Source organism: Lepidothrix coronata, unplaced genomic scaffold (assembly GCF_001604755.1).
Source record: "Lepidothrix coronata isolate B3197 unplaced genomic scaffold, Lepidothrix_coronata-1.0 Scaffold143, whole genome shotgun sequence".
In the NCBI taxonomy this organism is placed as follows: Eukaryota; Metazoa; Chordata; class Aves; order Passeriformes; family Pipridae; genus Lepidothrix; species Lepidothrix coronata.
The window spans coordinates 2334049-2358105 of NW_016690323.1; the positions used below are offsets into that span (position 1 = coordinate 2334049).

The 24057-nt window shown below is 37.6% G+C and overlaps 1 protein-coding gene across 8 annotated transcripts in view; it reads left to right on the forward strand.

Moving 5' to 3' along the window:
- Window positions 1-24057, forward strand: part of AKAP11 (A-kinase anchoring protein 11) — a 102996-nt gene that overhangs the window by 3805 nt on the left and 75134 nt on the right. For 5 of the 8 annotated variants that reach the window (XM_017827825.1, XM_017827830.1, XM_017827824.1 and 2 more), the window contains exons 2-9: window positions 3658-3737; window positions 4773-4880; window positions 10434-10550; window positions 13921-13968; window positions 15417-15551; window positions 16445-16709; window positions 17152-21811; window positions 23861-24016. In XM_017827825.1, the coding sequence (XP_017683314.1) occupies window positions 4821-4880; window positions 10434-10550; window positions 13921-13968; window positions 15417-15551; window positions 16445-16709; window positions 17152-21811; window positions 23861-24016 (5441 nt within the window). In that variant the 5' untranslated portion in view covers window positions 3658-3737; window positions 4773-4820. The remainder of the gene's footprint in view (window positions 1-3657; window positions 3738-4772; window positions 4881-10433; window positions 10551-13920; window positions 13969-15416; window positions 15552-16444; window positions 16710-17151; window positions 21812-23860; window positions 24017-24057) is intronic. The other 3 variants (XM_017827827.1, XM_017827829.1, XM_017827832.1) reach the window with 3 other exon arrangements.

The window sequence follows — 24057 nt, forward strand, 5'->3', positions numbered from 1 at the left end:
GCTAAATGCTTGTTACATGGTCTGATGAAAATGGTATTCTCAGCATATCACTGGAAAAATGGATTTATAAATTCATAAAATGGTTTGGGTTAGAAGGGACCTCTAAAGGCCATCTAGTCCAACCACCATATGATGAGCAGGGACATCTTCAACTAGATCAGGTTGCTCAGAGCCCTGTCCAGCCTGACCTTGAATGTTTCCGGGGATGGGGCATCTGCAGCCTCTGGACAGTCTGTGCCAATGCCTTACCACCCTCATGGTAAAACATTTCTTATATCTAATCTGAATCTATCCTCTTTCAGTTTAAAACCATTTGTCTTTGTCCTACTACAGCAGGCCCTGCTAAGAAGTTTGTCCCTGTTATTTTTATAAGCCCCTTTAAGTGTTGAAAGGCTGCTGTAAGGTCTCCTGAGAGCCTTCTCCAGGCTGAACAACTCCCACTCCCTCAGCCTGTCTTCATAGGAGAGTGCTCCATCTCTCTGATCATTTTTGTGACCTTCCTCTGAACCCAATCCAACAGGTCCACGTCTTTCCTGTGCTGAGGACCTCAGAGCTGGATGCAGTATTCCAGGTGGGGTCTCACCAGAGCAGAGTAGAGGGGCAGAATCCCCTCCCTCGACCTGCTGGCCATGCTGCTTTTGATGCAGCCAAGGATATAGTTGGCTTTCTGGGCTGTGAGCACACATAGCCAGTTCATGTCCACTGTAGTGTCCACCAACACCCCCAACTCCTTCTCAGGGCTGCTCTTAATCTTTTCATCCCGCAGCTTGTATGAATACTTGAAGCTTGCCTAGCCTAGGCATAGGACCTTGCATGTGGCCTTGTTGAACCTCATGAGGTTCACATGGGTCTGCTGCTTGAGCTTATCCAGATCCCTCTGGGTTGCATCCCATCCCTCAGGGACATCAACCACACCACTCAGCTTGGTGTCATCTGCAAGTTTGCGGAGGGTGCACTGTCTATGTCATTGATGAAAATATTACATAACACTGATCCCACTATGAAACCCTGAGGGACACCACTTGTCGCCTGTGTTCATCTGGACATTAAACTGTTGACTGCTCTCCTCTGGATTGGCCCATCCAATCAACCCTAAACATTCCACCCATCAAATCCATGTCTCTCCAATTTGGAGAGAAGGATATTGGAGGGGACTGTGTCAAAGGCTTTACAGAAGTCCAGATAGATGACATCTGTAGCTCTTCCCTTGTCTCCATTATAGAAGACCACTAAGTTGGTCAGGCAGGACCTTGGTGAAGCTATACTGGCTTCATTAAATCACCTCCCTGTCCTCCATGTGCTTTAGCAACGTTTCTAGAAGGATTTGTGCCCTGGCACAGAGGTGGGGCTGACAGGTCAGTAGTCTCAAGGATCCTCCTTTCTAACCTTTTTTAAGATGGGTACAATGTTTCCCATTTTCCAGTCACCTAACTGCCATGACTTTTCAGATATGATGGAGAGTGACTTAATAACTGCATCAACCAATTCTCTCAGGACTCTGGAAAGCATCTTGACAGATCCCATAGACTTACATACATTCAGGTTCCTCAGGTGGTCACGAACCTGATCTTCTCATGCAGTGGGAGGGACTTTGCTCTTCCTGTCCATCCACTGGAGAGGTGTAGGAAGAGAAATTGCCAGTGAAGACTAAAGCAAAGAAAGTATTGAGTACGTCCTCCTGTTGTTACCGGTTTGCCACTTGTGTTCATCAGTGGGGACACGCTTCCTTTGACCTTTCTTTTCTGGCTTCATACCTGTAGAAGCCCTTCTTATTCTTTGCATCCCTTGCCAAGTTCAGCTCTAGCTTTGCCTTGACCTTCTGACCCCCATCCCTGCAAAACTGTGCAGCATCTTTGTACTCTTCCCAGAATACCTGTCCCGGCTTCCACTGCCTGTGCATTTCCTTCTTGCTCTTTAGGTTGACCTCAGCTGGTGTTACCTTGCTCTCAACTCAGCAATGCCAGTCTCATGCCTTCCTTTCCTGATTTCTTACACTCAGGGATTGGTAGCTCTTGTGCTCTGTGGAAAGTCTCCTTCCGCCATGTGTCTGAGGACAGTTTCCATGGGGCCCTATTGACTAACTCCTTGAGCAGCTGGAATTATGCTTTTCCAAAATTTACAGTCCTGAACTTAGTCTTTGCTTGTCCCATATCAGGGCAGCAACTCCACCAGTGCATGTTTGCTGTGGCCCAGGGCATCTCCAATCTTAGATTCATCTCTAATCACTGATTAGCTCACTTAGGTTGGACCAACAGGTCTGGTGTTGTGTCCCCTCTGGTAGGGCTGTCTGTTACCTACCTTAAGAAGTTATCCTCCATGCATTCCAGTAGTCTCCCCCTGGAATAGCTTGCTGTGCTGCTTTTGGAGTAGATGTTGGGATGAAGTCCCCCCTCAGGACAATAGCCTGTGAGCATGATGCCTCCTGTAGCTGGAGCAGGAAGGCTTTGTCAGCAGGCTCCCCTGGATCAGGCAGCCTGTAGTAGACCTCAACCACAAGGTTGCCTTGTTACCTCAGTTTCTTAATTCTTGCCCATAAGTTTTCAGCCTGCTCATGACTGTTCTTCAGAGACAGATCTTCATGTTCTATCCATTTCTTGTTGTAGAGGACAACAATTCAGCCCTTCCTTCCTAGCCTGTCCCTTCTTAACAGCCTGTAGCCATCCATAGCCACACTCCAGCCATGGGATTTGTCCCTCCAGGTTTCAGTACTGGCAACTAAGTTTAAGCCTTCTAGCGGCACAGTGGGTTCCAGCTCCTCCTGTGTGTTGCACATGCTGCGTGCACTTCCGGAGATCCAACTTGCTAAAAAGGTAGAGATGGTTAAACTTTATGTGGATATTCATCAGTTATTTGTGTGATCAATTTTTTCCTGTCCGGTATCTTTCTGAGTCTGTGATTTACAAGTCTGTTGGTTTCATGAGTAGGTGACACTGCAGGTTCTGTTGATTCTTGGGTCTCTAGAGTTTAGTAGCAGATGACATAGAATACTTAACGTACTGCCTGAAGGCAGTGTAACTGTAAACTACTGTACCTGAGTAAATGCTGCACCCAACATGGTTATAAAGTCATCTCCATGGTGTACTATGCTGGGCTTTGTTAAAATAGCTGCAAGGAGTGATCAGTCCAAAATTGTAGAACACAGGTACTTGATCCTATGTGGAAAACCAGCTTTTCCCATAGGTGACTTTTTTTAGGACAAGGAGTGTCTAAGAGTATTACCCCAATATGGTTAGATTTATAGCGGATTAGCCATTTAAGATAGAGTAGTAGGGACAATTGGATTTCTTTTTCTTGCTTGATACTGTTCTGTGGCTTTTTTTCTTTTAAACACATTGAGTTTCAGCAGAAGAATTGTTGTGTTTTTTAATCTTTCATCCTTAGTTTACTGTGAAATGAGTTTCTTACTTGTATTTATTATATTTATATATAGTATATAATCTACTGTGTGCCTAGTTGCTTCATGTCATTGGCTTAATTTTCCAAACCAGACATCCAGTTAAGAGAGATGCTGTGCTCCAGAGATTAAAATATTGCAGTTAATTTGCATAAATGTAACTTTTTTCCTAAGATTCTGTCAAGTTCATTTTTGTGAAGGAAAGCAGAAATCAAGGTGAAATGTCAATAGATGTGCCTAATAATAATCTCTTGCTATTGTAGAGAATAGCCTCTTGAGGAAGTTTTACTGAAGAGGTGCTGCGGTGGAGGAAGGCGAAGAATACAGTTACTTGATGACACTGGTAATCTTATTTAAGTTACTTATACCAAAGAACAAACCCATATAAAGGGTAAATATGTGCTTGAAGTAAGATCAAGAAAACTTGTCTGGTCAGTTGTGCGAAGAAGACCCATACTCAGATTATCTTGGTGTTTTTTATTTTTAGCCTTCATTTTTACATGCATTTGCTCCTTGCCTGGTTTATTTTGGGCAGTCTAGGAGTTCTTTTTCCCAGTTAAATTGTGTGACTATGAGAAAAGCTGAATTATTAAAACTTCCACAGAACTTAAAAGCCCAGCACATACTTTCTGTCTTTAATAACTCCCTGTATTTATTGCCTGTTTTGGGGGATGTAGAGATGAATGAAACAAATTAGACTCATTGTTACTGCTTGAAGAGGGAAACTTGAAAAAAATGTTTTCATTTCGTAGCTTTTTTTTATGTTCTTGTTGTTAGAACTAGACTTAAGATCAATAAGGGCAGCTGACTCGAGCAGAAACTCTTGTGACGTACTTCATTGAAGTGCTGGTAAATTCAGCTTTAGTCTGCTGTGTTTTGCCAGCAAAGACAACTGCCCAGAGCAGGGCCAGAGAACTGAGTGTTGATCCGTGTTAGCCTGTAGTACCTTCAGTTGACAGAAATGACTAGGCCAGGTGGTTGAGTGGGTGAGTTGTACATTTGCCTCTCAAGATTGTTGAAGGGTAGTTCCAGCACATAGTAGGTACAGGAATCTGCTGATAGACTTTCAAGAGTATCAGTGATGGTGAAACATTATTTAATGTAATGCTCCTCCCCACCCCCACGCAGCCTTGAAATCTAGTTGAACTATGTAACTTACTGCAAGGTGTGTGTTCTGTATTTCCTGTCTGGTCGTTAAGGCAGTACTTTTTAAAGGAAACTGTCAGTATGGATGGTGTACTGTTTAATCTTTCTCAGTTTTAAAATGCTTTTTAATTGGTTTTTATTATTGGTTCTTGTTTTGTCTACTTGCATTTTCAAAGTGGATACAAACTAAATGAATAAATATAAAATAATAGAATGTAATTGTTTTTTGTAGGTGTTTGTGAGCTGACTTCTTTCATCAAATACTAAGACTGGTAAGATCATGGACATGTATGCCAGAGCTCAGGGCAATCGAATGAAACCAAGAATATCTGTGAAAAAGGTAATTATCTGTATTTAAATAAAAAAATATTTTAGAGCTTTTCGGCCTATTAATGAAGCAAATGAACTGGTTTGGTTGAGGTATTTTGAGTATGAGGTTTTTCGTTAGTATGTTTTAATTGTGGTTGTCTGACATTTCAAGGAGGCAAAGAAATTGCCTTTGCTTTGGCATATTTAGTGTAATTAAACTGGGAGAGAGCATAATTTAAGGAAGAGGTGCATGCTTTTGTCTTTCAAGGTGACATGATGAAATCATGATGCATTAGTTTCCTAGACATTGCCCTGTTTATTGAAAGATAGCTTTTATTTTAGAACAGATTTTTTGATTTTATATGTAATAAATTAAAATACAAACATATAGTCTTCATTGAGTTCTGTGAAGTCTTTGTTAGGGCTTCCTGGTAATATCTGTATCTTTAGATCTTGGTTTCTTGTCTGGTTTACCCTTCTGTTTACAGAAACATTTAGAAACTGCCTAGGTGAAAAAGAAAATATATCTAGCACTTACAAAAGATATGAGTGGTTTTTTTTTTTTTATTTCAATAATATTTATTTATTTATTCTTTTAAATTTTGTCACTTTAGCTTGGGGAACATAAATACTCTTCCTCAAATTTTTTTGCAATTTATGTAAGTGCTTATTTAAATAAAAGTTGCAGTTTATCCTAAAGGAAAAAATTTATTTATCCAATTGTATTTCTCAAGGTAGGTGAACAGAGGTGAGTTCATAGGTCTTTCCTGGTTACTAATAACTTTTTTATTTGCAAATTGCTGCAATGGTAGGAGGAGAAACTGAGCAAGGAGGCATCTTGTCACATGAAAATTGCATTATTCTATTTCATAAGCAGATTTTGGTTTTTTAAGGAAACAGTGTCTGTGGTATGTGTCCTGTAGAAATTATTTGAACGCAAAGGAAAGTATTATGAGACAGTCAGTTGTTCCAGGTCCTGACACAGAATGTTAACAGACATATTAAGCAGTTCGTAATTATGGGTGATATTCTTTTCACTTAAAGACACACAGTATAAAACCTTCTATTTTATTGGTTTATGAGAACTTTCCAGCTCAAAGAGTTCTTTAATTACAGTTAAGTAATTTTGCATTCTTAAAGGACTTTTTAAATCTGTTCTTTATTTGTTTTTCTGCTTCAGTTTACAAAACAAAACAAATACCACCCTCCCCATCACCCCCATGTTTTTAAACTTATGGGTTACAGAAACATCTTTCTAATAATGACGGTGACCAGTGATTCCTCACTGATTCTGATAGTTGCCTAAAATATTAGCTCTGTGAACTGCTCTAATTGCCATTAAGCATTCTGGACTGCGTGGTTCTAGGAATGTGAATTTGACACTTCTCAAGTGTCTTGCAGAATTCTACATTTTCACACAACCATGCTCTAATGTTTTCTTCTGTCACTGCCTCTTGATGTTTCCCTGAGAAGTGGCTGTTCAGATTATAGTGTGGAACTTTCTCTCTCGTAGAGCCAGGCAGTAGGGTGGTCAGAATTGCACTGTGTTTCATCTTCTGTTGATTCACAGAACATTGCGGTCTGATTCCTGTCCTCTTTGTAATACTTTGTCATAGTTAATAGGAATTGTTGCAGTAATAGGTCTTGAAAGTCAGTGCAAAGTTGTGGTGTGCACATTTAAAGCCCAAGTTTCTATTTTTAAAAAATTGCCTCAAAATATTCAGTCCATTAAAATCTTACAGCCTCAAAATATTCAGTCCATTAAAATCTTACAGCACATGATGAAATCAGGAAGAACTTTGTTGCTCTAAGAGAAGAGTAAGCATGACTCTCCAGCACCCAACTTAATTTCTTTAGAGATTGTGGCATCTTACAGGTTGTTTGAAATGTTAGAGAGCAGTTGTTTAAAACACTTAATGAGACCAAACACTGTAGAATTTGCTCTAGTGTACTGTGAAGGATCTGTAGATAATGACTTCTTGATTTGCGAAGAGGACAATGCAAATCTTTGAATTGCTCAGTTGAGCTAGAGGTGTGACAAGGATTTTCACTGTTCAGGTCTCAGCACGTTGATGATATTTGCGTTTTTCCCCTGACATAACTTAGTAACTTTGAATCTGTGCTCAAGACTTCTTGCAAGATATGACTTTAGAATTTCTGTGAGAAAGGAGTACACAGGCTTAGCAAGTAGAGCCTTATATATTGCTTGGGTGGTTTTTGCCCATATGTCAATGTACATTGGAAGTAGTTGTACTATTTATTAAAACAAATTACCTACTTTTGCTGAAGATGACCTCTTGTCCTTAACCTAAACTGAGCTTATAGTCTTGGGAACTTGCTAGTTTTCAGTTTTTAATGTAGATGCATGTCTCCTGGTATGGGATTGTGAGAGAACCTGCTTATATTGTCTGATAGGAGGATTTCCCTGAAATTGAGTCAAGTCCTCTCCTGTCACAAGCACAACTTTGATAGGGATAAGAATATGAATAAGTTATTAAATATAGTCTCTCAGTTAATGAGGGGAGTTTAACCCTCCCACCAAACCTACTGCTGGTTTTAAGTCTTTCTGAACCACACTGCGGTAATAGCTAAGAATCTTACGAATTTCAGGCTGAAGCTACTCAGCCGCAAATTTATACCTGTTTGTTCGTGGATGTCATTATTCTTCCGCTTAAATAATTTATTTTCTTTTGCTGATATTCACCCTTATGATTTTTTTTACAATTATGTCCTCTGTTAGCCTTGGTTTATGGAAACTGTGTAAACTAAGGTTTTAGTCTGCTTTTGTATGAAAGCCTCTGGATTCCAGTGATTATCCTTCATAGTCCTACTTTCTGTGCTTGTTGTGAGTTAATCTTCTTTTTACATGTGGATAATACTGTATGTGCAATTACACAGGATGTCCTTCTCAGTGACTGATGTCAGTTCTTTCACTGAAGGATGCACATTTGCTATTTTCAGTGCTGTATCATATTGATCATTCATTGCTATACCACGATCGAGAAGTCAACTCAGATCTTTTATTTCCCAGCTTGTGAATTTGCAATTCTATTTTAAAGCTTGCTTTTAGTTTTTGAGGACATAACTTTATGCTTCCTATGGTTGCATTTTAAAACACTCTCACGTTGGGCAGGTTGTTCCTGTATGATATTCTTCTTCTTAGCTGATGACACCTGCTTACTTCAATTATCATCAGTTTTCATCTCATATTTACTTTTTTTTCCTCATTAAATGTATTAATGATGATGGTGCTTGACATCAGTCTCAGGATAAATTTTGAGGAAGTTGGTTACTGACCTACATCAGCTATTCTCAAAATCATCACTGTATTGTCTCTATTCAGGCAAAGTCTTCTTTTCCAAAACCAGCTCTTTTAGTAAACTCTGTCTTTATCTGGTTTTGTTAACTCTTCATATACTTTAATCTAAATAATCTACGAAAGTCACAGATAAGTGAGATTTTTTCTATGTGTATGTGTTTTGCATGTTAATTTCCATATCTTTACTATTTCCACATTCTGAACTTTTTTATATTTGTTAATATGATCTGAAAAGCATGCATCACTTGCTCCTCATTTTAAATATGATATTTTATTTCTTTGGTTACATACTGCTACCATGGGCCACCAGACCTGCATATAGTCTTGTATGCTGGTTCTTCCAGACCTTAGGGAAATTTTTACATTTGTTTCATCTTTCTTCTTCTCCCACTTCAAATTAATATTCTCCAAAATGTTGAATTTTGCTTCACCTCAGTAGTTCCTCATACCATTCTCTGGTTCATAGTTACCTATTCTGCCTTTCAGATGTAAAACTAGGGAACAGTACTTGCTTATAAATAAGATGTATGTAATAGTTTGTAGCTTTAGAAAACCCAACTAGAGAATAACAATGAGCCCTTCTCAAACTGGAGCACTGTTGGCTTGCAGAAAATTAGCAGGTCACGACATACGACTTTTTTTTCCCCCCTAATTATGCAAATTACTTTTGTACAAGATGAATGAAGGAATTGCTGGGGAGCAGTCTTTGAGTAATATTGTAGCCACCTGTAAATTTGGAAGATCCAGAGAATCAGAGAAAGACACTGGCAGCATACTTTGGAAAGTACAAAGATACATTACTGAACCGTGGAAGTAAATTACAACTAAACATGTAGGGGCAAGAGAATAGATAAAAATGGAAATTTGGCGAATACTTCATTAATTTATTTCAAATGAACCAATAAAGTGCTTTTTAAAATAGTTCAGCTGTAGCTTTTCTATAACAGTTACTGCTTTGACTTCTTTAGCGTCACTTGGCCTTGACTGTCAGGTTGGTAGTCTGAGCCTTGTTTGCTAACATTCTGAAATATATTTTGGTAATTTCAAGGATCCTGATGTTCTGATTTGCTTTTTTCTGTTCATTCTAGAAATGCTTTCCTAATTTTGTGTTGCCATGAGCACAAGAATGGTGACACTGGCCCTGCTCTAATACTTTGACTTCCTATGTAGTAGTACTTGATACTGCTTTTTATACAGGGAAAAAATAAAATCTTTCTTGAGGTTTAACTGCAATATGTAAGATCACCTTTTATATAAAGGGATTGCTTTTGTTTCGGGAGTATCAGAAGGGCGTAACGTTCTCTGACTAAATTTGCTTATCTAGCACTTCTGCTATTGTTTGAGAAGCTGTGCAGATTTGACATACCTTGTCATAAGTTGGACACAGTGATTTCTCACGTCATTTTTCAACAGGGTAATCTTTTAGAGAATAATTAAATGGATTAACAATTTTTAACCATATGATGATCTTATTTGTCTTCTTAACCTTACAACTTGCTAGAGAAGATGACAGTTTTAAATTTAAAAAAAAAATTACTGACTTCCTAAAACAATTGCGAGGATATTGCCTCTTTTATTAGCTGAGCGAAGCAGTTTTGTTGTTATTCTGTCGTCCTATTTGCCTTCTGCACTTTGTTACGCTAGGAGAAAGTCTTGGATTCTTTAGCCTTTTTTAGCCCTCTGTGGATGCTTGCATGTCACCATAAGTGTTATTATAAGAAATATTACAAGAAGTGTTTACATGGAATTAAGTTACAGTTGTTTCGTATCTTTCACAGAATGGGGAAGAATGTGTGTGGATTTTCTTGGGTTTTTTTGTTTGCTTGTTTGTTTTCTTCCCCTGTGACTTTTGAAGCCACCTGCATGACTTTTCTTGGCTAAAATTGCTTTTCGTCTTATTTAAGGAAAAGCTGTTGAAGAAATTCCATATATAGGCTTCAATGCAAGGAGTAGATGGTGTTTGGGTTTCTTCTTGGATTCATCTGTTTTTTTTTTCCAAGTCTGTGTGTTCTTATCTTTTTTCTTTTTTTTTTTTTAAATGCAGAACCTATTTTGGAATAAAAATATTGCTTGAAGAAAACAACTTACCTGTTTCAGTTCCATATCCTAAAGTGAATTTAAACTTCAAACCTGATGATTTATATACAAAGTAATTTGAAATACTAATTAGAGTAGGGAAGCCTATGGGGGACAGGGGAGAGACCATGTTTCCGAAACTGAAAATGTATTTTTTTTTTTTAAATTTTCCTTGTAATTATTTTTCAGAGTTTTGGTGAAGGTATACTGCACTCTATGAAGTCACTGCTACACAGCAGGAAAGAGTTATGCAAGGTATCAGCAGAGGAATGCCTAAATCGGGAAGAAGAAGATAATTTTATTGAGGTTTGGCATAATGTTACCATTTATATATATTTTTGTGGCTATGATAGAAAACAGTTTCACTTGAAACAGTATGGGAAGTTGCAGGATAGTAAACAGGAACAATGATTCAAGTTACTGGCTGTAAAATCTGTACCCTGTATTGTCATTCTTGAATTCAATCACTGTAGTCTTAAGCTGTGACATTTCAAGATGACATTTCTCTGCTTTGGAGCATTTGTGAAACTAGAAAACCAAAATGTGTAAATAGATGACTTGGGTGGTACTGCATTTGCGAGCATTGCTGTGATCAAAGTTGTGTGGATGGTATCCTAACAAAGTGGCAGAACATTTTGATCCAGGTCTGAAGATAAAATTTAAAGTGATTTCTCGTTTGCCCTGTGCTTAGCAGTAAAAGCTGAAGCTTAAAATTGCGGATCTAGACTTGTCTTACGTGAATACAGGTGGACTGAAAGCTGGACAAGGTCTGGGGAGAAGTAGACCTGAACAGAATGCAGGACTGTCTAGGTAAATCTCAAGTTGTAAAGAGGAATTACTAGAACTGTTTGAGTTACAAGACTAACAGCAACTTTTCCAAAGGGAAAAGAAAAAAGGTAAGAAGCAATGTGTACTGTGTAACTTGTATAAGTGTTTTTCAAGACTTCTAATTAGTAGTTGACAGGCTTGACAAGGAGCTTAGAGAAGGAGAGGATGACTTAAACTTGCCATGCAGAGGAGCTGAGACAGGGAGAAATGAAGGAAAGACAACTCAGGAAGTGGTTAGGGAGACTGTTAGGTAATAGCATAAGGAGTAGCAGGAGGAAGGCAAGAGGCAGATTGTGTGTCTGGCAGAGAGGAATTAGGATTGCCTGGATAACACCAGGGATTTTGTGATTGGATACAGTCAGGGGTTGTGACTCTATGAATGTTTGGGGAGCAGGCAGGAAGCTAAATTTGTGAAAGATGAAAAGCTGTGTCAGATTAAGGTAAAGAAGAAGAGCTGTGCAGAAAAACCTTGGCAAAAAAACCCAAAAAACCTATGGCAAAACCTTGTCTGTATCTGACTAGATGGACCATGCTTTAGAAACCTATGAAGCATTTTTTTGTCTTGTGTTGCCAGCTATATGTCAGTTATGTTTTATATGCCTGCACTGATGGTCCCTATAGAGAAAAATAGCTGACTATATTAACCACCTTATTAGAGCAAGCAATTAAGAGCCCACTGGTTGAAGTGTAAGACGGTCAACAACCTGCCACAGAACAGGTATTTTTTCCTTATGGAAATATAGGAAGGATGTGGAGAATGATGTTAATGGAATATTATTAGGACTGCAAAGATAATTATTCAGACTTCAGCAAACCAGTATTTAGGTTTTCCTGTACCATTTTAATCCATTTCCTCTGTACTCATGGCTTATGATGACCTTCAAATATGGCATCTCATACACTATTTTTGGTTTAAAAAAATGTCTTGTGTTACTAATGACCTTTTTATTTCTCTGACCTACTCCCCAACAGCTTTTGAATTGGTGTACTAACTTCAGACATGTTCAAGGTATTAAAAGGTGATTATTTTTCTGTGAAAATTGGCACAATAAAGAAATCTAAATTAGTATCATCATTGAGGCAAAAATAGGCAAACTCAGTAGGGGTGTGGTCTTTTTGACAGCAGTCTGCTGACCACTCAGTGTACATACTGTTCTTCATTTGTGTGAAGCTGTTACTCCTGCATACTGCCCTGTCTTGCACAGTGAATTATCCCATGAGAGCAGGGAAGGGTTGGAATCATTATCTTGAGGAAGAGGAAGGGGCATGTAAGAAGACATCTGTTAAAAGTACCAAACAAAACTGCCAAAAAACCCCCAAAAGCAATAAACTCTAAAGCCTCTCAAAATGTTCTTCAGAGAACTAAGTTTTTTTCCCCAAGTCCTTTAAATTGTTTGATATTTTGCTGCTTCTGTGGAGGAATTCAATTCACATTGTAGGTACTGCTGTAGAGATAAAAAGACTTAGAAGCTGAAAAGTGTCTTGAAGATACTGTGCAGATGAATTATTTAGCAGTTGAAGAGAAGATGTAGGAGTTGAAAGGTAATATTGCTCAAACAGGATTGTTTCACAGTTAACGCAGTGAATACAGTGGTGGAGATGTGTAATTTGTCTGGAGCGATTTGGAATGCTGCTGTGAAGCATTGTTTCGTTTATGATGTTGTCATAGCTGACATGAGTGGATGTATGTGGGAAGATGTTTTCTGGGGGCATGAGATCTTTTTCCCAGCATGAGACTCTCTGAAATAAAGACATCAGAATTTTTCATAGTATGATTCCAGTTTAAAAGAAAGTTTGAGGTTTTTTTTTTTGTCACACTTCGAAAGAACATATTCAAAACACAAATACAGTTCAAATAGAATTGTTTTTCAGCTATTTCTTTTTCTAGCTCTGTAATTCTCAGAGATTCTGTGTATATACAGGCAGGTAGCTGAACCAGTTAATAATAAATTAACGTAAACATAGTGATGTTCTTTGGAGTAACGGGAGTAGTTGCTACATATTTATGAGCTGTGGCTTTAATACATAAAATTCAGTCTGTTTCGTAGTGCTCTGAAATAATGGAACCTAAACCATATGAAACTAATTTCAAACATCAGTGAAAGTATTTAGTCTTTGTGCTTTATTCCATATCTACAAAATGGAAACAACGTTTGTTTTCTGACAGCCGTGTTTTGAAAATAAATGCCTTGGGATTTTTTGGAGCATGCAGATACCCTATTGATTTGTTGTTAGGGAAATACTAAGTGAGAACTGAGGAAATCTGATGTTTGAAATGAAGTTAAAGGTTTGTCTACTTGGATATGGCGTGCAAACATGTGGCTTCAGTAATCCTGTTGTGTTTTGGCCTTAGGCTAATCAATTTACATGGCAAATTGTATAATGTGTTGGCTTTACACTTTCTTTAGTATATGCAAATGTGTAACAGTTTATTTTAGTATGGACAGATTTCAGACTGGAACTGTTTTACATGTGCCCAGCCTGAAGCAAGGACAGATGAGCACTGATTTTTGCAAAATTGTGTTTATTTTAACAGATGTAATGAGGTTGGTATGTGTTGCTCTGTATGTACCAGTCACTAGAAAAATTTCTGTATAGTGGGTTTTAAACGTTGTGTATGCTCTTCAGCCTGGCCTGACCTTTCACAAGTCAAATAGTATAGGATTACTAGTCTTTATGAAAAACTGTGTGCTACTGTTTGAGCAAACTATGCTGCCCTAAGTTATGGTTATTGTGGCAGTGGAATGAAACTTTGTTACAGTCTGCTGAATTTTTAGCTCTTAAATATCTGCAGAAAACACAAAAGTTCTTTTCTGTACTTAACTATACTAATGTATTTATTTTACAGATTACATTTATAGGTTTTGCTGAAGAGATGGGTACTGCTCGCTTGCAGGTACAATATATATCTGTCTATATTGGAAAATAGTAGCTGGTGCTTTCTTCTAAGTAGTACCTAGTTTTTTAAATTGAGGAATTTTGGTGTTTGAGAAATGAAACAGATGTATCTTGAGTATGTAAAAGCCTAAGTTTCAAATGTCATTGAAAGCTTGGAAATAATTATTTTAATATTATAATTGGTGTTTTGTATGTATTTACAATATTACCTGGGTCAGTCTTTGTGTTAGGATGGTCTGGAACAACTTATTTAAATGCGGCAGAAGGGGATGATTGACTGGGGGAGGTATTTAAGTGGGAAGGGTCTCGTTTGGTTTTGGGTTTTTGTGGGTGCTTTTTTGGTTTGGGTTTTGTTGTTGTTGTTACAAACTTGTGTGTATCAGTATTTTGGTTTGTAATCTTCTCCTTAGTTGAGTTGTGCTTATTCATATGGTAGGGTTGCATGTGTGAAGCTAAAACTTTATTGAACTGACTGCTAGCTGTGAATTGCTGGTGGGGGGCTCAGGAGTCTGTATTATGGCTATGCCTTAAGATAATGTTCTGGAGAATTAGATCCGGAAATATTATTTTAAAAGGTGGAGTGTAGCAAACGGGGAGGATTATAATGTGTGATTTTCATAAGCTAAGGATTTAGTCTTCCTTACAACTTACACATCAGTATAATTCATAACATGCATCTTCACAGTGCAATTCCACACTTCTACTCTGTCTAGATCCTAGTAGATAGAGGTTGCTGTAATAGTTTACTGATGTTTAAAAATGAATAAAGAAACTCTGAATCCGTTTGTCTTCCAACTTATATCAGTATTCCTGTTAATCAGATCATAATAACACTAGACATTCTTTCAAGGATGAATAAGAACTGTTTGATTGTCTATAATTGGATGGAATTTAAAGAAAATTGGGCAGAGTACGTTTATGGAGATTTGCTTTGAACCATAGGGATCAGCAGTGTTTGGGCTGTTGAAAAAAACCCTATAAATCTTTCACAGGCTTCTTCTATATTAGGTAAATCTAAAGGTTATCCAAGGTCTTGCTTTAAGAAATGCCTTGTCCTTGTTTTTGTAATAGGGACTTAGAACACTGTTCCAATAAAGCACACCAAGAGCTTGTAGAGATCCACTGAGAACCATTATTAGCTGAAGTCAGTGTTTGTAGTTGTGTAGTTTGTAGGATGTGCAGCTGCTTTTCAGCACTTACAGGATTCTCCTCTATGACTTCTAAGCATCTTCCAAGTATGGACTGCATTAAAGCTTGTTTACACGAGCTTTACACCACAGTTAGAGCGAATAAGTGGGGGATGGAGCAAGAAATAGGGAATCAAAAAAAACGTTACCAAAATTAGTAGCTGTTACTATTTAGGGGGGATATGAGATCAAACCCATTGTTATTTACAAGTTATTTTTTTTACTTGATATTCTCAATGTGTTTGTATATTTAAATCAGGAGTTGTCAGCTGTTTCTGTAGAGCTTCCAGATGTTCTGAAATCGCTCCAGTTGCGCAAACTAAAAGAAAACGAGGCTATATTTCTAAAAGATGTAAAGAAAACCTTGGCAAAACCTTTTGTCATGAAACATCAGGTAAAATTTTTCTGTCTTCTTGCATGTCAGAAGCATTGTATTTCACCTCCTAAAGAGTTCAGTCATATCACACCTTGTCTTGCTTTTGATTTCAGGCCATCTTAGCCACAGTAGTATTAATGTTATATTTCTGTGATTCCATGAAAATGGATGTCAGAAAATAACAGAATAAATGGTGCTGTATTGTTTACAGAAAATATTCAACAAATATTTAATTATGGTGTTGATCCCATGTTTCTGCTAGGCTGTAGTCCCTTTCACTGCCAATTTGGAAAGAATATGAAATTTGGCAAGTTACCCATCTCTGCTCTGCTCTGCTCAGATACAGCTTTCATCTTCAGCAGACTTTTCTTTTTGAAACAGAGATGCCAAAAATTACGTGAATGTCCAGTGGACTCCTGTCTTACAAAAAAAAAAATTACAATTGTAAATGCTGTTAATGATGTAATTTCCATTATTTTTATTTTGATACTGTTCCCATTATTGCCAAGGTAATTATATTCTTTCCAATTACAAATGTTGCATATAAGATAAAAAATACCTTGAAGAAACAAATATCCTATAAACTGAAGTACTATTCAGCATAAACGTGCAGAAGAAATACTGTCTTCCTCTACGAATTTTCACATGCGTTCTTTAATAGATTCTTGGAAACCTATTATCAGAGTTGTGTTACATTGTTGCAGTGAAATATTGAGAATGCAGAAGTTATGAAAATGGGTGATTCTAACTGTCACTCTACACAAACGGTTTAATTAATTTTCTTATATTTAAAGTATTTCTGAATTATTTACTCTTCATAAAAAATGCATTGAAGAAATCCCTTGCTACTCCTGACAATTGAATTGTTCTAAGATTGCTATATTTGTTTTCTTGTTGCTCTCTTTTTCAAGAATCAACTTGCTGAAGTGTTTTGTGTGGTGAGACTCTCTCCTTCATTCCCAAGGATCAAAGTTGATTATATATTTACCTTGCTGAGCAAGTATACCACAGGCATAAGATATGCAGTAGAAATAAACTCTTCACAAAAACATCAATCAGAGACATCCCATGGAGAAGATGATGACACTAATCACTCAGTTTCTTCAATTGAGGATGATTTTGTTACTGCTTTTGAACACTTAGATGAAGATGAACCTTCAAAGATACAAAGTGCTGGTAAGTTCTTGCACGCTGTATCCTTGTAGAAATTGGTATTTGAAATTTAGGCTGTTGGGATTTAATGTGAAAGTAAATGTAAATGAATAGTGTAACGTAAATGAAATTAATGATGTTTTGTAAAAGGGTATTGGGCAATTGAAAAATTAATTTTTTGCTCTTTTCCCACAGTTTACCAACTCATAAACGAAAGATTCTAATATCAGTGTCATATGTATATCAAATAGAATCTTATTCTACTTTGTATGCTAAAAATACATTAATTTGCGTAATAGGATTTGAAGAAAATGAAAGGTTGCTTTAATCATGAAAGATAAGCTAGCATTTTGCAACAATAATGAACCCAACAGTTGCCATTAAAATCTACCCTGTTTTCTGCAGTTTTGTGGAAGTTCTTGATTTTGAAGCAATCTTTTTTTACCTTTTTTTTTCTTTTGTTCAGATGCATACAGCTTTGCTTCTCAAAACCATCGAGATGCTGCTTCACAGACCATCCCTGCTCAATGTTTAGAAGCTGTTGACTCAAAGATCCCTGTAGGTTCTGCGCATCGAAAGTCATCTGCCAGATCTTCTACTTTGATTGATATTTTGGGACTTAAGGAACTGTCCTCAGTAAAGAATTCAGTAACAACCTCAATTGCTGATCCTTGGATACAGAGGAGTTTCTATAAGCCATATAATCCTTCTGATCAAGGTGTTAATTTTTTACGTAAAACATTGTTTTCTTCCTCTCCAGCTGAATCCTCTGAGTCAGACTGCTCCAGCCCAAGTCCCATCATCTTCTTAGATGAAGAAGGGTATCAAAAAAGCTTAAAGGCAAAACTTCAGCTGCCAAAAATTCCAGTAGTGAAAGATGGTATAGAGGATTCAGACTCAGAAGTAAGTGAATTTTTTGATAGTTTTGATCAATTTGATGAGCTGGAGCAAGCCTTGGAAAACTCTTGTAAAATTATTAGGGATCCCATCCTAGGGAGTCCCTCCCAGAAAAGGAGGACTGCACATGAAAAATTGTCTTCTGCAAGCATTACAATGAATCCTCAGAAATTCAATTTTGATCGTCCGACTCTCCCAGCCAATGTAAAGAAACCAACTCCTCGTAAGCCAGAATCACCGTACAGCAGCATCTTTGAGGTCCCGGATTCCCCTCGCCCAGTTAAAACATCAGGGGAAGAGAATGGAGGCTTCTTCAGCCCTATTAGAACGTCAGCTTTCAGTCCACTAGGGAGCTGTGGTTCTTCCGAATGTTTGTGTCGAAGTAATCTTGGTGGAGATAGGACAGGTCAAAATCACCATGATGCAGTTTATAATAGTTACTCAGCATATGCTGATAGTGTTTCATTTGATATACTTGGTTCTGTTTTTTCTTCTGAGCCCTCATCAGAAAAAGTATGTGCAGGAAATGATTCGAAGCACAAAAGGATTGCTTTGAAAGAGAAAAAAAGGCAAGCTGCAGATCTCAAAATGAAAACTAGTAAGGAACCAGATAAACAAGCAAAATCTAAACATAAGTCACTTATGATTAGAGATAGCATTCAGAAATTTGCAGCTGAATTGGTTGAAAAAAGTTTTGGCAGTGCATTTAAAGACCTTCAAAAAGGTGTTTCTTCATGCACCAATGCACTCTGTCATTTGGCTGCTAGGTTGACTTCTTCAGTCTTTCAGATGGCTTTTTATGAGATTGGAAGACGTAGAGCAATCTCCCTGAAGCAGCGTGCCATTAATGGGATAGCAAACTTTTTGGTGAGTGAAGCTATAACTGCTGCTTTGAAAGAACTGTGTCACGTAAAGAAACAAATATTTACCAACACCGTTGCACGGTTTGCAGCAGACCTTGCTGAAGAACTTGTTTTTGAAGGAATCATGGAAGTATGCCAGTTCTCATATCCATCAACACCTACAGCTTCACAGCCTTCATCATTTGATTACGAAAACAAAGTGGTAAGATCCTATGCCCGAGATTTGTCTGAATCTGTCATTCAGGAGGCATTTATTGAACTATCTCAGGTTGATGTGACCTTCACAACACAAGCAGCCATTAGTGTTTCCATGGACAATATTAAATATGTAAGTGCAGAAAGTATGTTAGAGTCAACACAGACTTCCACAGTTTTTCCTAATTTTAATGATAGGATAGGACTAAAGCCAATCCAAGATTCCAAGAAGGAATATACAGTACAGCAAGCTCTGTTTTGCACCTCTGGTTTTGTAAGTTCAATACCTGTGCCCTTAGCTGGAAGAGCTCTTTGTCAACAACAGGTTTCCTCTGATGCTTACAAAGCAAAAGTATCCAGTATTCCAAATGCTGATGACAATATGAAGGTATTCAAAGACTCCACTCATCCATTTTTCACAAGCAGAAAGAGAGAGGAGGAAGTCTCTTCTTTCAGAAATATATATCTAACTTCAGATCACAGTCCAAGTACTGAAGGTGCTCCATCAATCTTTTGTAACCAAAATGATACCAAACTAACAAATAACAGATCTGGAATAAACAGTAGTTCAGAATTAACAAGTGGGTCAAAAGGCATTAATACTTTCTCTGGAACTATGGTAGATATGATAGTGAATGAAGCTTATGAAGCCATAACCTCATCTAGAGTAACAAAAGCAGTAGAAGAGTATACAGATTTTTTAACAAGAAAAATAATAGATAAAAAACCTTATGTGCAAGGTATTGGTGAAGACTTCCCCAAGAATATGTTTGCGGATCATTTGGCCAAGTATGTCGTAAAACAATCTGTGGATGAAAGTAAAACTGTGTTATGTAACACTAGTGAGAATTTAACATGTAATATGAGCTCACAGACCTACGGAGATACCAATCGAAAAGAACAGTGTGTGATAAAGAAGCAAGAGGCTGAGAAGCAAAGTAATGTTTCTATAATCGTGGAACAACAACAGTTGCCTTTGAATAATCCATGTAAATTTCTTACTCCAACTCATTCTGTTCAGTGTTTTTCAGAATCTAAAGATTGTTGGCAGGAACAAAAAGGACATAGGTTTTCCTCAAAATCACCACCTCCTTGTTCCACTGTGACTTTTGCGAAGCATGTTCTAGAGGACTGTACTGACATGGGAAGCTGTTCAATAACGTGCTTAAACAAGCCTTCAAAAAAAAAAGATACCCAGAAACTATCAGCAGGAGCTTTGAATTACAGGCAGGCTGATTGTTTTCTGCATGCAAATAGCTTTTCTTCAGTGATGTTTGGCAGTGAAGGTGTTTTGCAGATGGAAGAAAAATCAAGTTTCAAACATGGAAATACCTGTTTAATGCCCAATACACCCCCACCAACTCCTTTAGTGCCATGTGAAGGTACTTCGGAAAGGAACCTAAGAAAACTGTCAAAGAAACTCAAGGGAGAATTAGCAAAGGAATTTGCACCTGCAACACCACCTTCTACACCCTACAATCCATCCATTACTGATTTTTCTGAAACGGAACATGACTCTTTGGAAAATGAGGAATTTATGCTGAAACTCATGCGGTCCCTTTCTGAAGAAGTGGAAAGTAGTGAAGATGAAGATCATTCTCTAATACCTGTTGAGAAAGGGGAGCATTTGGAAAAAACAATTCAGTATGCCGATTGTTTAGCTAGCCATATAGTTTCGATAGCGACTGAAATGGCTGCTTCCCGTTTAGATGGTAAAACAAATGAAAGAGATGCTGGTAGGCAGTTTCAGTTAGGTATGCAAAAGAAAATATGTGGATATACTGCATTTATAAATATCCCAGAAGAGACATGCAATTCTTTATGGAATTATGCAGGTGATATGGCAGGAAAAGTCATCAACGAGGCCAAGAAAGTAGTGAAATCAAAGCATTGTAAACTGTTGAGATTGAAGCGGGTTAACTGTCAAGTGGATTGCTTTTATCTGAGAAAAGGCGATAAAGATGGTAGTTCAAAAGAAGGGTTTGGTCCAGTGCAGGACCAGTGGCTTGGGGAGAGAGGTTCATCTGTACTTTCTTTACCACAAGGTTCGGGCATGACAGGTTTGACTTCCAAGTACCCGAGCTGTGAAAGTGTGACTGACGAATATGCAGATCACGTCATTCGAGTTTTGAAAAGAGAAGGTGGTAGTGCTGAGCTGTTAATGGATCAGTATGCTAGCAGACTTGCTTACAGGTCTATAAAATCGGGCTTGCAGCAAGCTGCTAGAAAAACCAAATTGCGATATAACAGAAAGACATGTCCTGGGCAAAATGCACAGGTAAATGGTAAGCTGGAGCTGATCAAAGCAGTGAATAAAGATGCAGTACAGCCAGTGAAAAGCAGCATTCATCACTGTGAAGGCCAAATGTATGAAAGGAGTTTTGGCACACAGAGAACAGAATGTACCGAGTTGTTGCATTTTTCAGGATCCCTTGCTCACAGTATCACTTCTGATGTCAGGAAGAAACTGAAAATGTCGGGAACGTCTTTGCCGAAGTCTCTAACAGATTCCTGTCTATATAAAAAGACTGAATTTGATGAACTCACGGGGGATCTCATTAAAACAAGACTTTCTAGGACATTTCTTCCTTTCTCCCGAGATCATAAACTGTATCATAGTACAGGTAGTATAAATGAAAATGGCTACACTGAAGGCATAATTCAAGCTATAGAACAATATGCTAGAAAAGTAGCAGATGATACTCTAGAAATGAGTTTAGAGTCGGCTATTCTCCGTGTGGCTGAAAACAGAAAAAGTGGCGATAAGCTCTCATATACTGAGAAACTGTCTCCTTTTTCTGGAACTGTCTGTAGATGCTGCAGTATGAAAGAACATCGGTACTGTACAGAAAGTATGTCTCATCGTCTGCCTGCACAAGAATCCTTCATTCCAGTGAGGCATTTACTTCATTCTGGATTGGGTGGTGCCTGTCAGAATTCAAGAGCGTTTCAGCTTGATATTCCCAAAATTCACGTTGATGTAGAACAGAGGACAGTGTTTTCGGACAAGGGGGCTACTGCGGCCATAGAGAAAGCAGAAAGAGAGCTGAGTTACACAAGTCTGACAGCTGACAGTGGTATTGGACAAGACGGAGTCAGTTTTGCTGAAAGCCTTACTACTGAAATAATGACATCAGCTATGACTAATATTGGTCAGGCAGTTACCATAAGGTAATATTAATTTTTTCTTTTTTGTTGCATTTTGTACCAGAAAAAGGATCGTTAATACAAATATGTGCTCAGAAGGAATTTTAATACATATTTTCTTAGAAATGCACACTTTATTTTCTGAATGTTTTCTTTTTTTCTTCTGGTGATATTTAAATAATTCAGAACTAGGAAAAAAAAGCTTTTTTCCACCTATGTGAGCTTGAAACCAAAGTTTCTATGTATATCAGCATGGTTATGTTCCAGTAGGTGACTAATAAGTGGAATTTATCATTTCAACTTGAAAATACTACCTGCAGTAAACAATGCTAGCCCTTACAGGTTTTGTTGATCTGTGAGCTGTGACAAAATCCAGGTTTGCTCCCTATTTGTATTTCCTCTTCAACTTCTGGTGCTGGCTGAACGAGCCACTGCTTTGTAGTATGAAGGCTTAATTTTTATAATGGCCGTGTTGTAGTAGTTTCCTTTTTATTGGGGGGAAAAAAAAAGCCCAGCCTGTTACTTTAAGAAAAAACAACTTATTAACCACACTTTATGTTATAGAATAGTAATACAGTAATTAAGGAATTGACTTTGAAATTCATGTGTATTTCCTATAAATAGGAAATACATGCCACAGTGAATTTGTGACAAACCACAGCTGTTTCTTAAAACAGACTGTGCAGTGATCAGAGTGAAATCTCCTCTTCAGGTCCAAGAGCTATCCTTACCATGTTGTATTTTTAAATTTGAAGTAATATTTATATTTCTGCTGTGTGCTTTTTTGAGGGCCATCATGATGGACAATAAAATTGATTATTTTGTTTTCAGTGGGTGAAGGCCACAGTGGGACTGAACTAAATTTTTCAAGGTTTGATATGAAACACATACATACTAACAGCATAAAAGTGCTCATGCGCAGCACGGTTGAGTCCTTACTCAGTGTGTGACAAAAGAGAAAGTAGTCAAGTGGTGATGTTTTTCTATACCTACAGTATCAAGGATGACACTTCATTTAAAAATTCTAGTTAGAATATGTCAACAACAAAACACAGAGTTCAAAGAAATATTGTTTATTAGTAAATTTGTGACAAGGAGGCGATATGAGAGTTTTACTCTGACAAAATTTATAAATGTTTTTACATTGTCGTCTAATGTGTGCTAGGTAATTCATATGTTTCTTGAGAAGCTGCCTTGTGTGGTGTAGAGAACTGCTGCTAGTGCTGATATAATTGTAAATAAAAATGGGGGAAAAATGACCTTTGTACTACCCTGGTGGGTTCCAGTTCAAGCTGCATATTTGCTTCATATGTATATAGATAATCACAGTTTGGCCATGAAAGTTAGTTCATAACTGCATGTTCTCATTTTGTAAATTTTTTTGTGTAAGGAGTTCAAACTTCTTCAAATCAGTTTTTTGAAGTATCTTCTAGAGACTACCTTTTATGGGCTATGCTTGATTGATTGTTTTTTGGATAAAAAAATGAAACTTATTTCCTGGGGGAAAAATTCTGTACAAACCATGCATTGCTACACTTTCTTGAAGGAGGAAGACAAATCTTTTTCTACAGAAAACCCTTTTTAAAAAATAGAATCCTAACATTTTAGACACCAGCTCATACTTAAGCATTTTGCCTACAATAGCAGACCACCTAGCTGCTTGTACCAAAAGCAGACCGGGGAAAATAGCCAAACTTGTCCTATGGTGAACAAGTTCAGAAACTGTAAGTCTTCTGCTTGAAAAGTGTGCCTTGATACACAGTCTGCAAGGCTACAATGCCTTCTATGCTTTACAGTAATAATCTTCCAAAAGAGAGAATTATTTGTGCCACTCCTTTTGAATTTTAGTGAAAGAATTCCAAATAGCAATCCCTGACCTAAGCCTGTTGATGTTTCAGATTAATTTGGTTGCTCCATTTCTTGTGTTGAGGATAGGGTACAAATTAAGAGATTCCTCTCCTTTTCTTTTTCCTTGGAATTTAACGGCTCTGAAATGGTGTTAAATTGCTTTGAACGAACTAACACAGATCAGCATGAAATGCAGTGATGTTTTTGTCTTAAACTTTTGTTTAGCTCTGTTGGAAGAGAAGGATTTCACTCTGTTGAATCTGTTGTTAGCCAGCAGATGAGTCTTAGTATTGGTGATGATAGCACTGGGAGTTGGTCCAATCTAAGTTTTGAAGATGAACATCCTGATGAGAGCAGCAGTTTTCTTCACCTCAGTGACAGGTAACTATAAACATGTTAGTGTAGTGAAACAGTTATCTTGA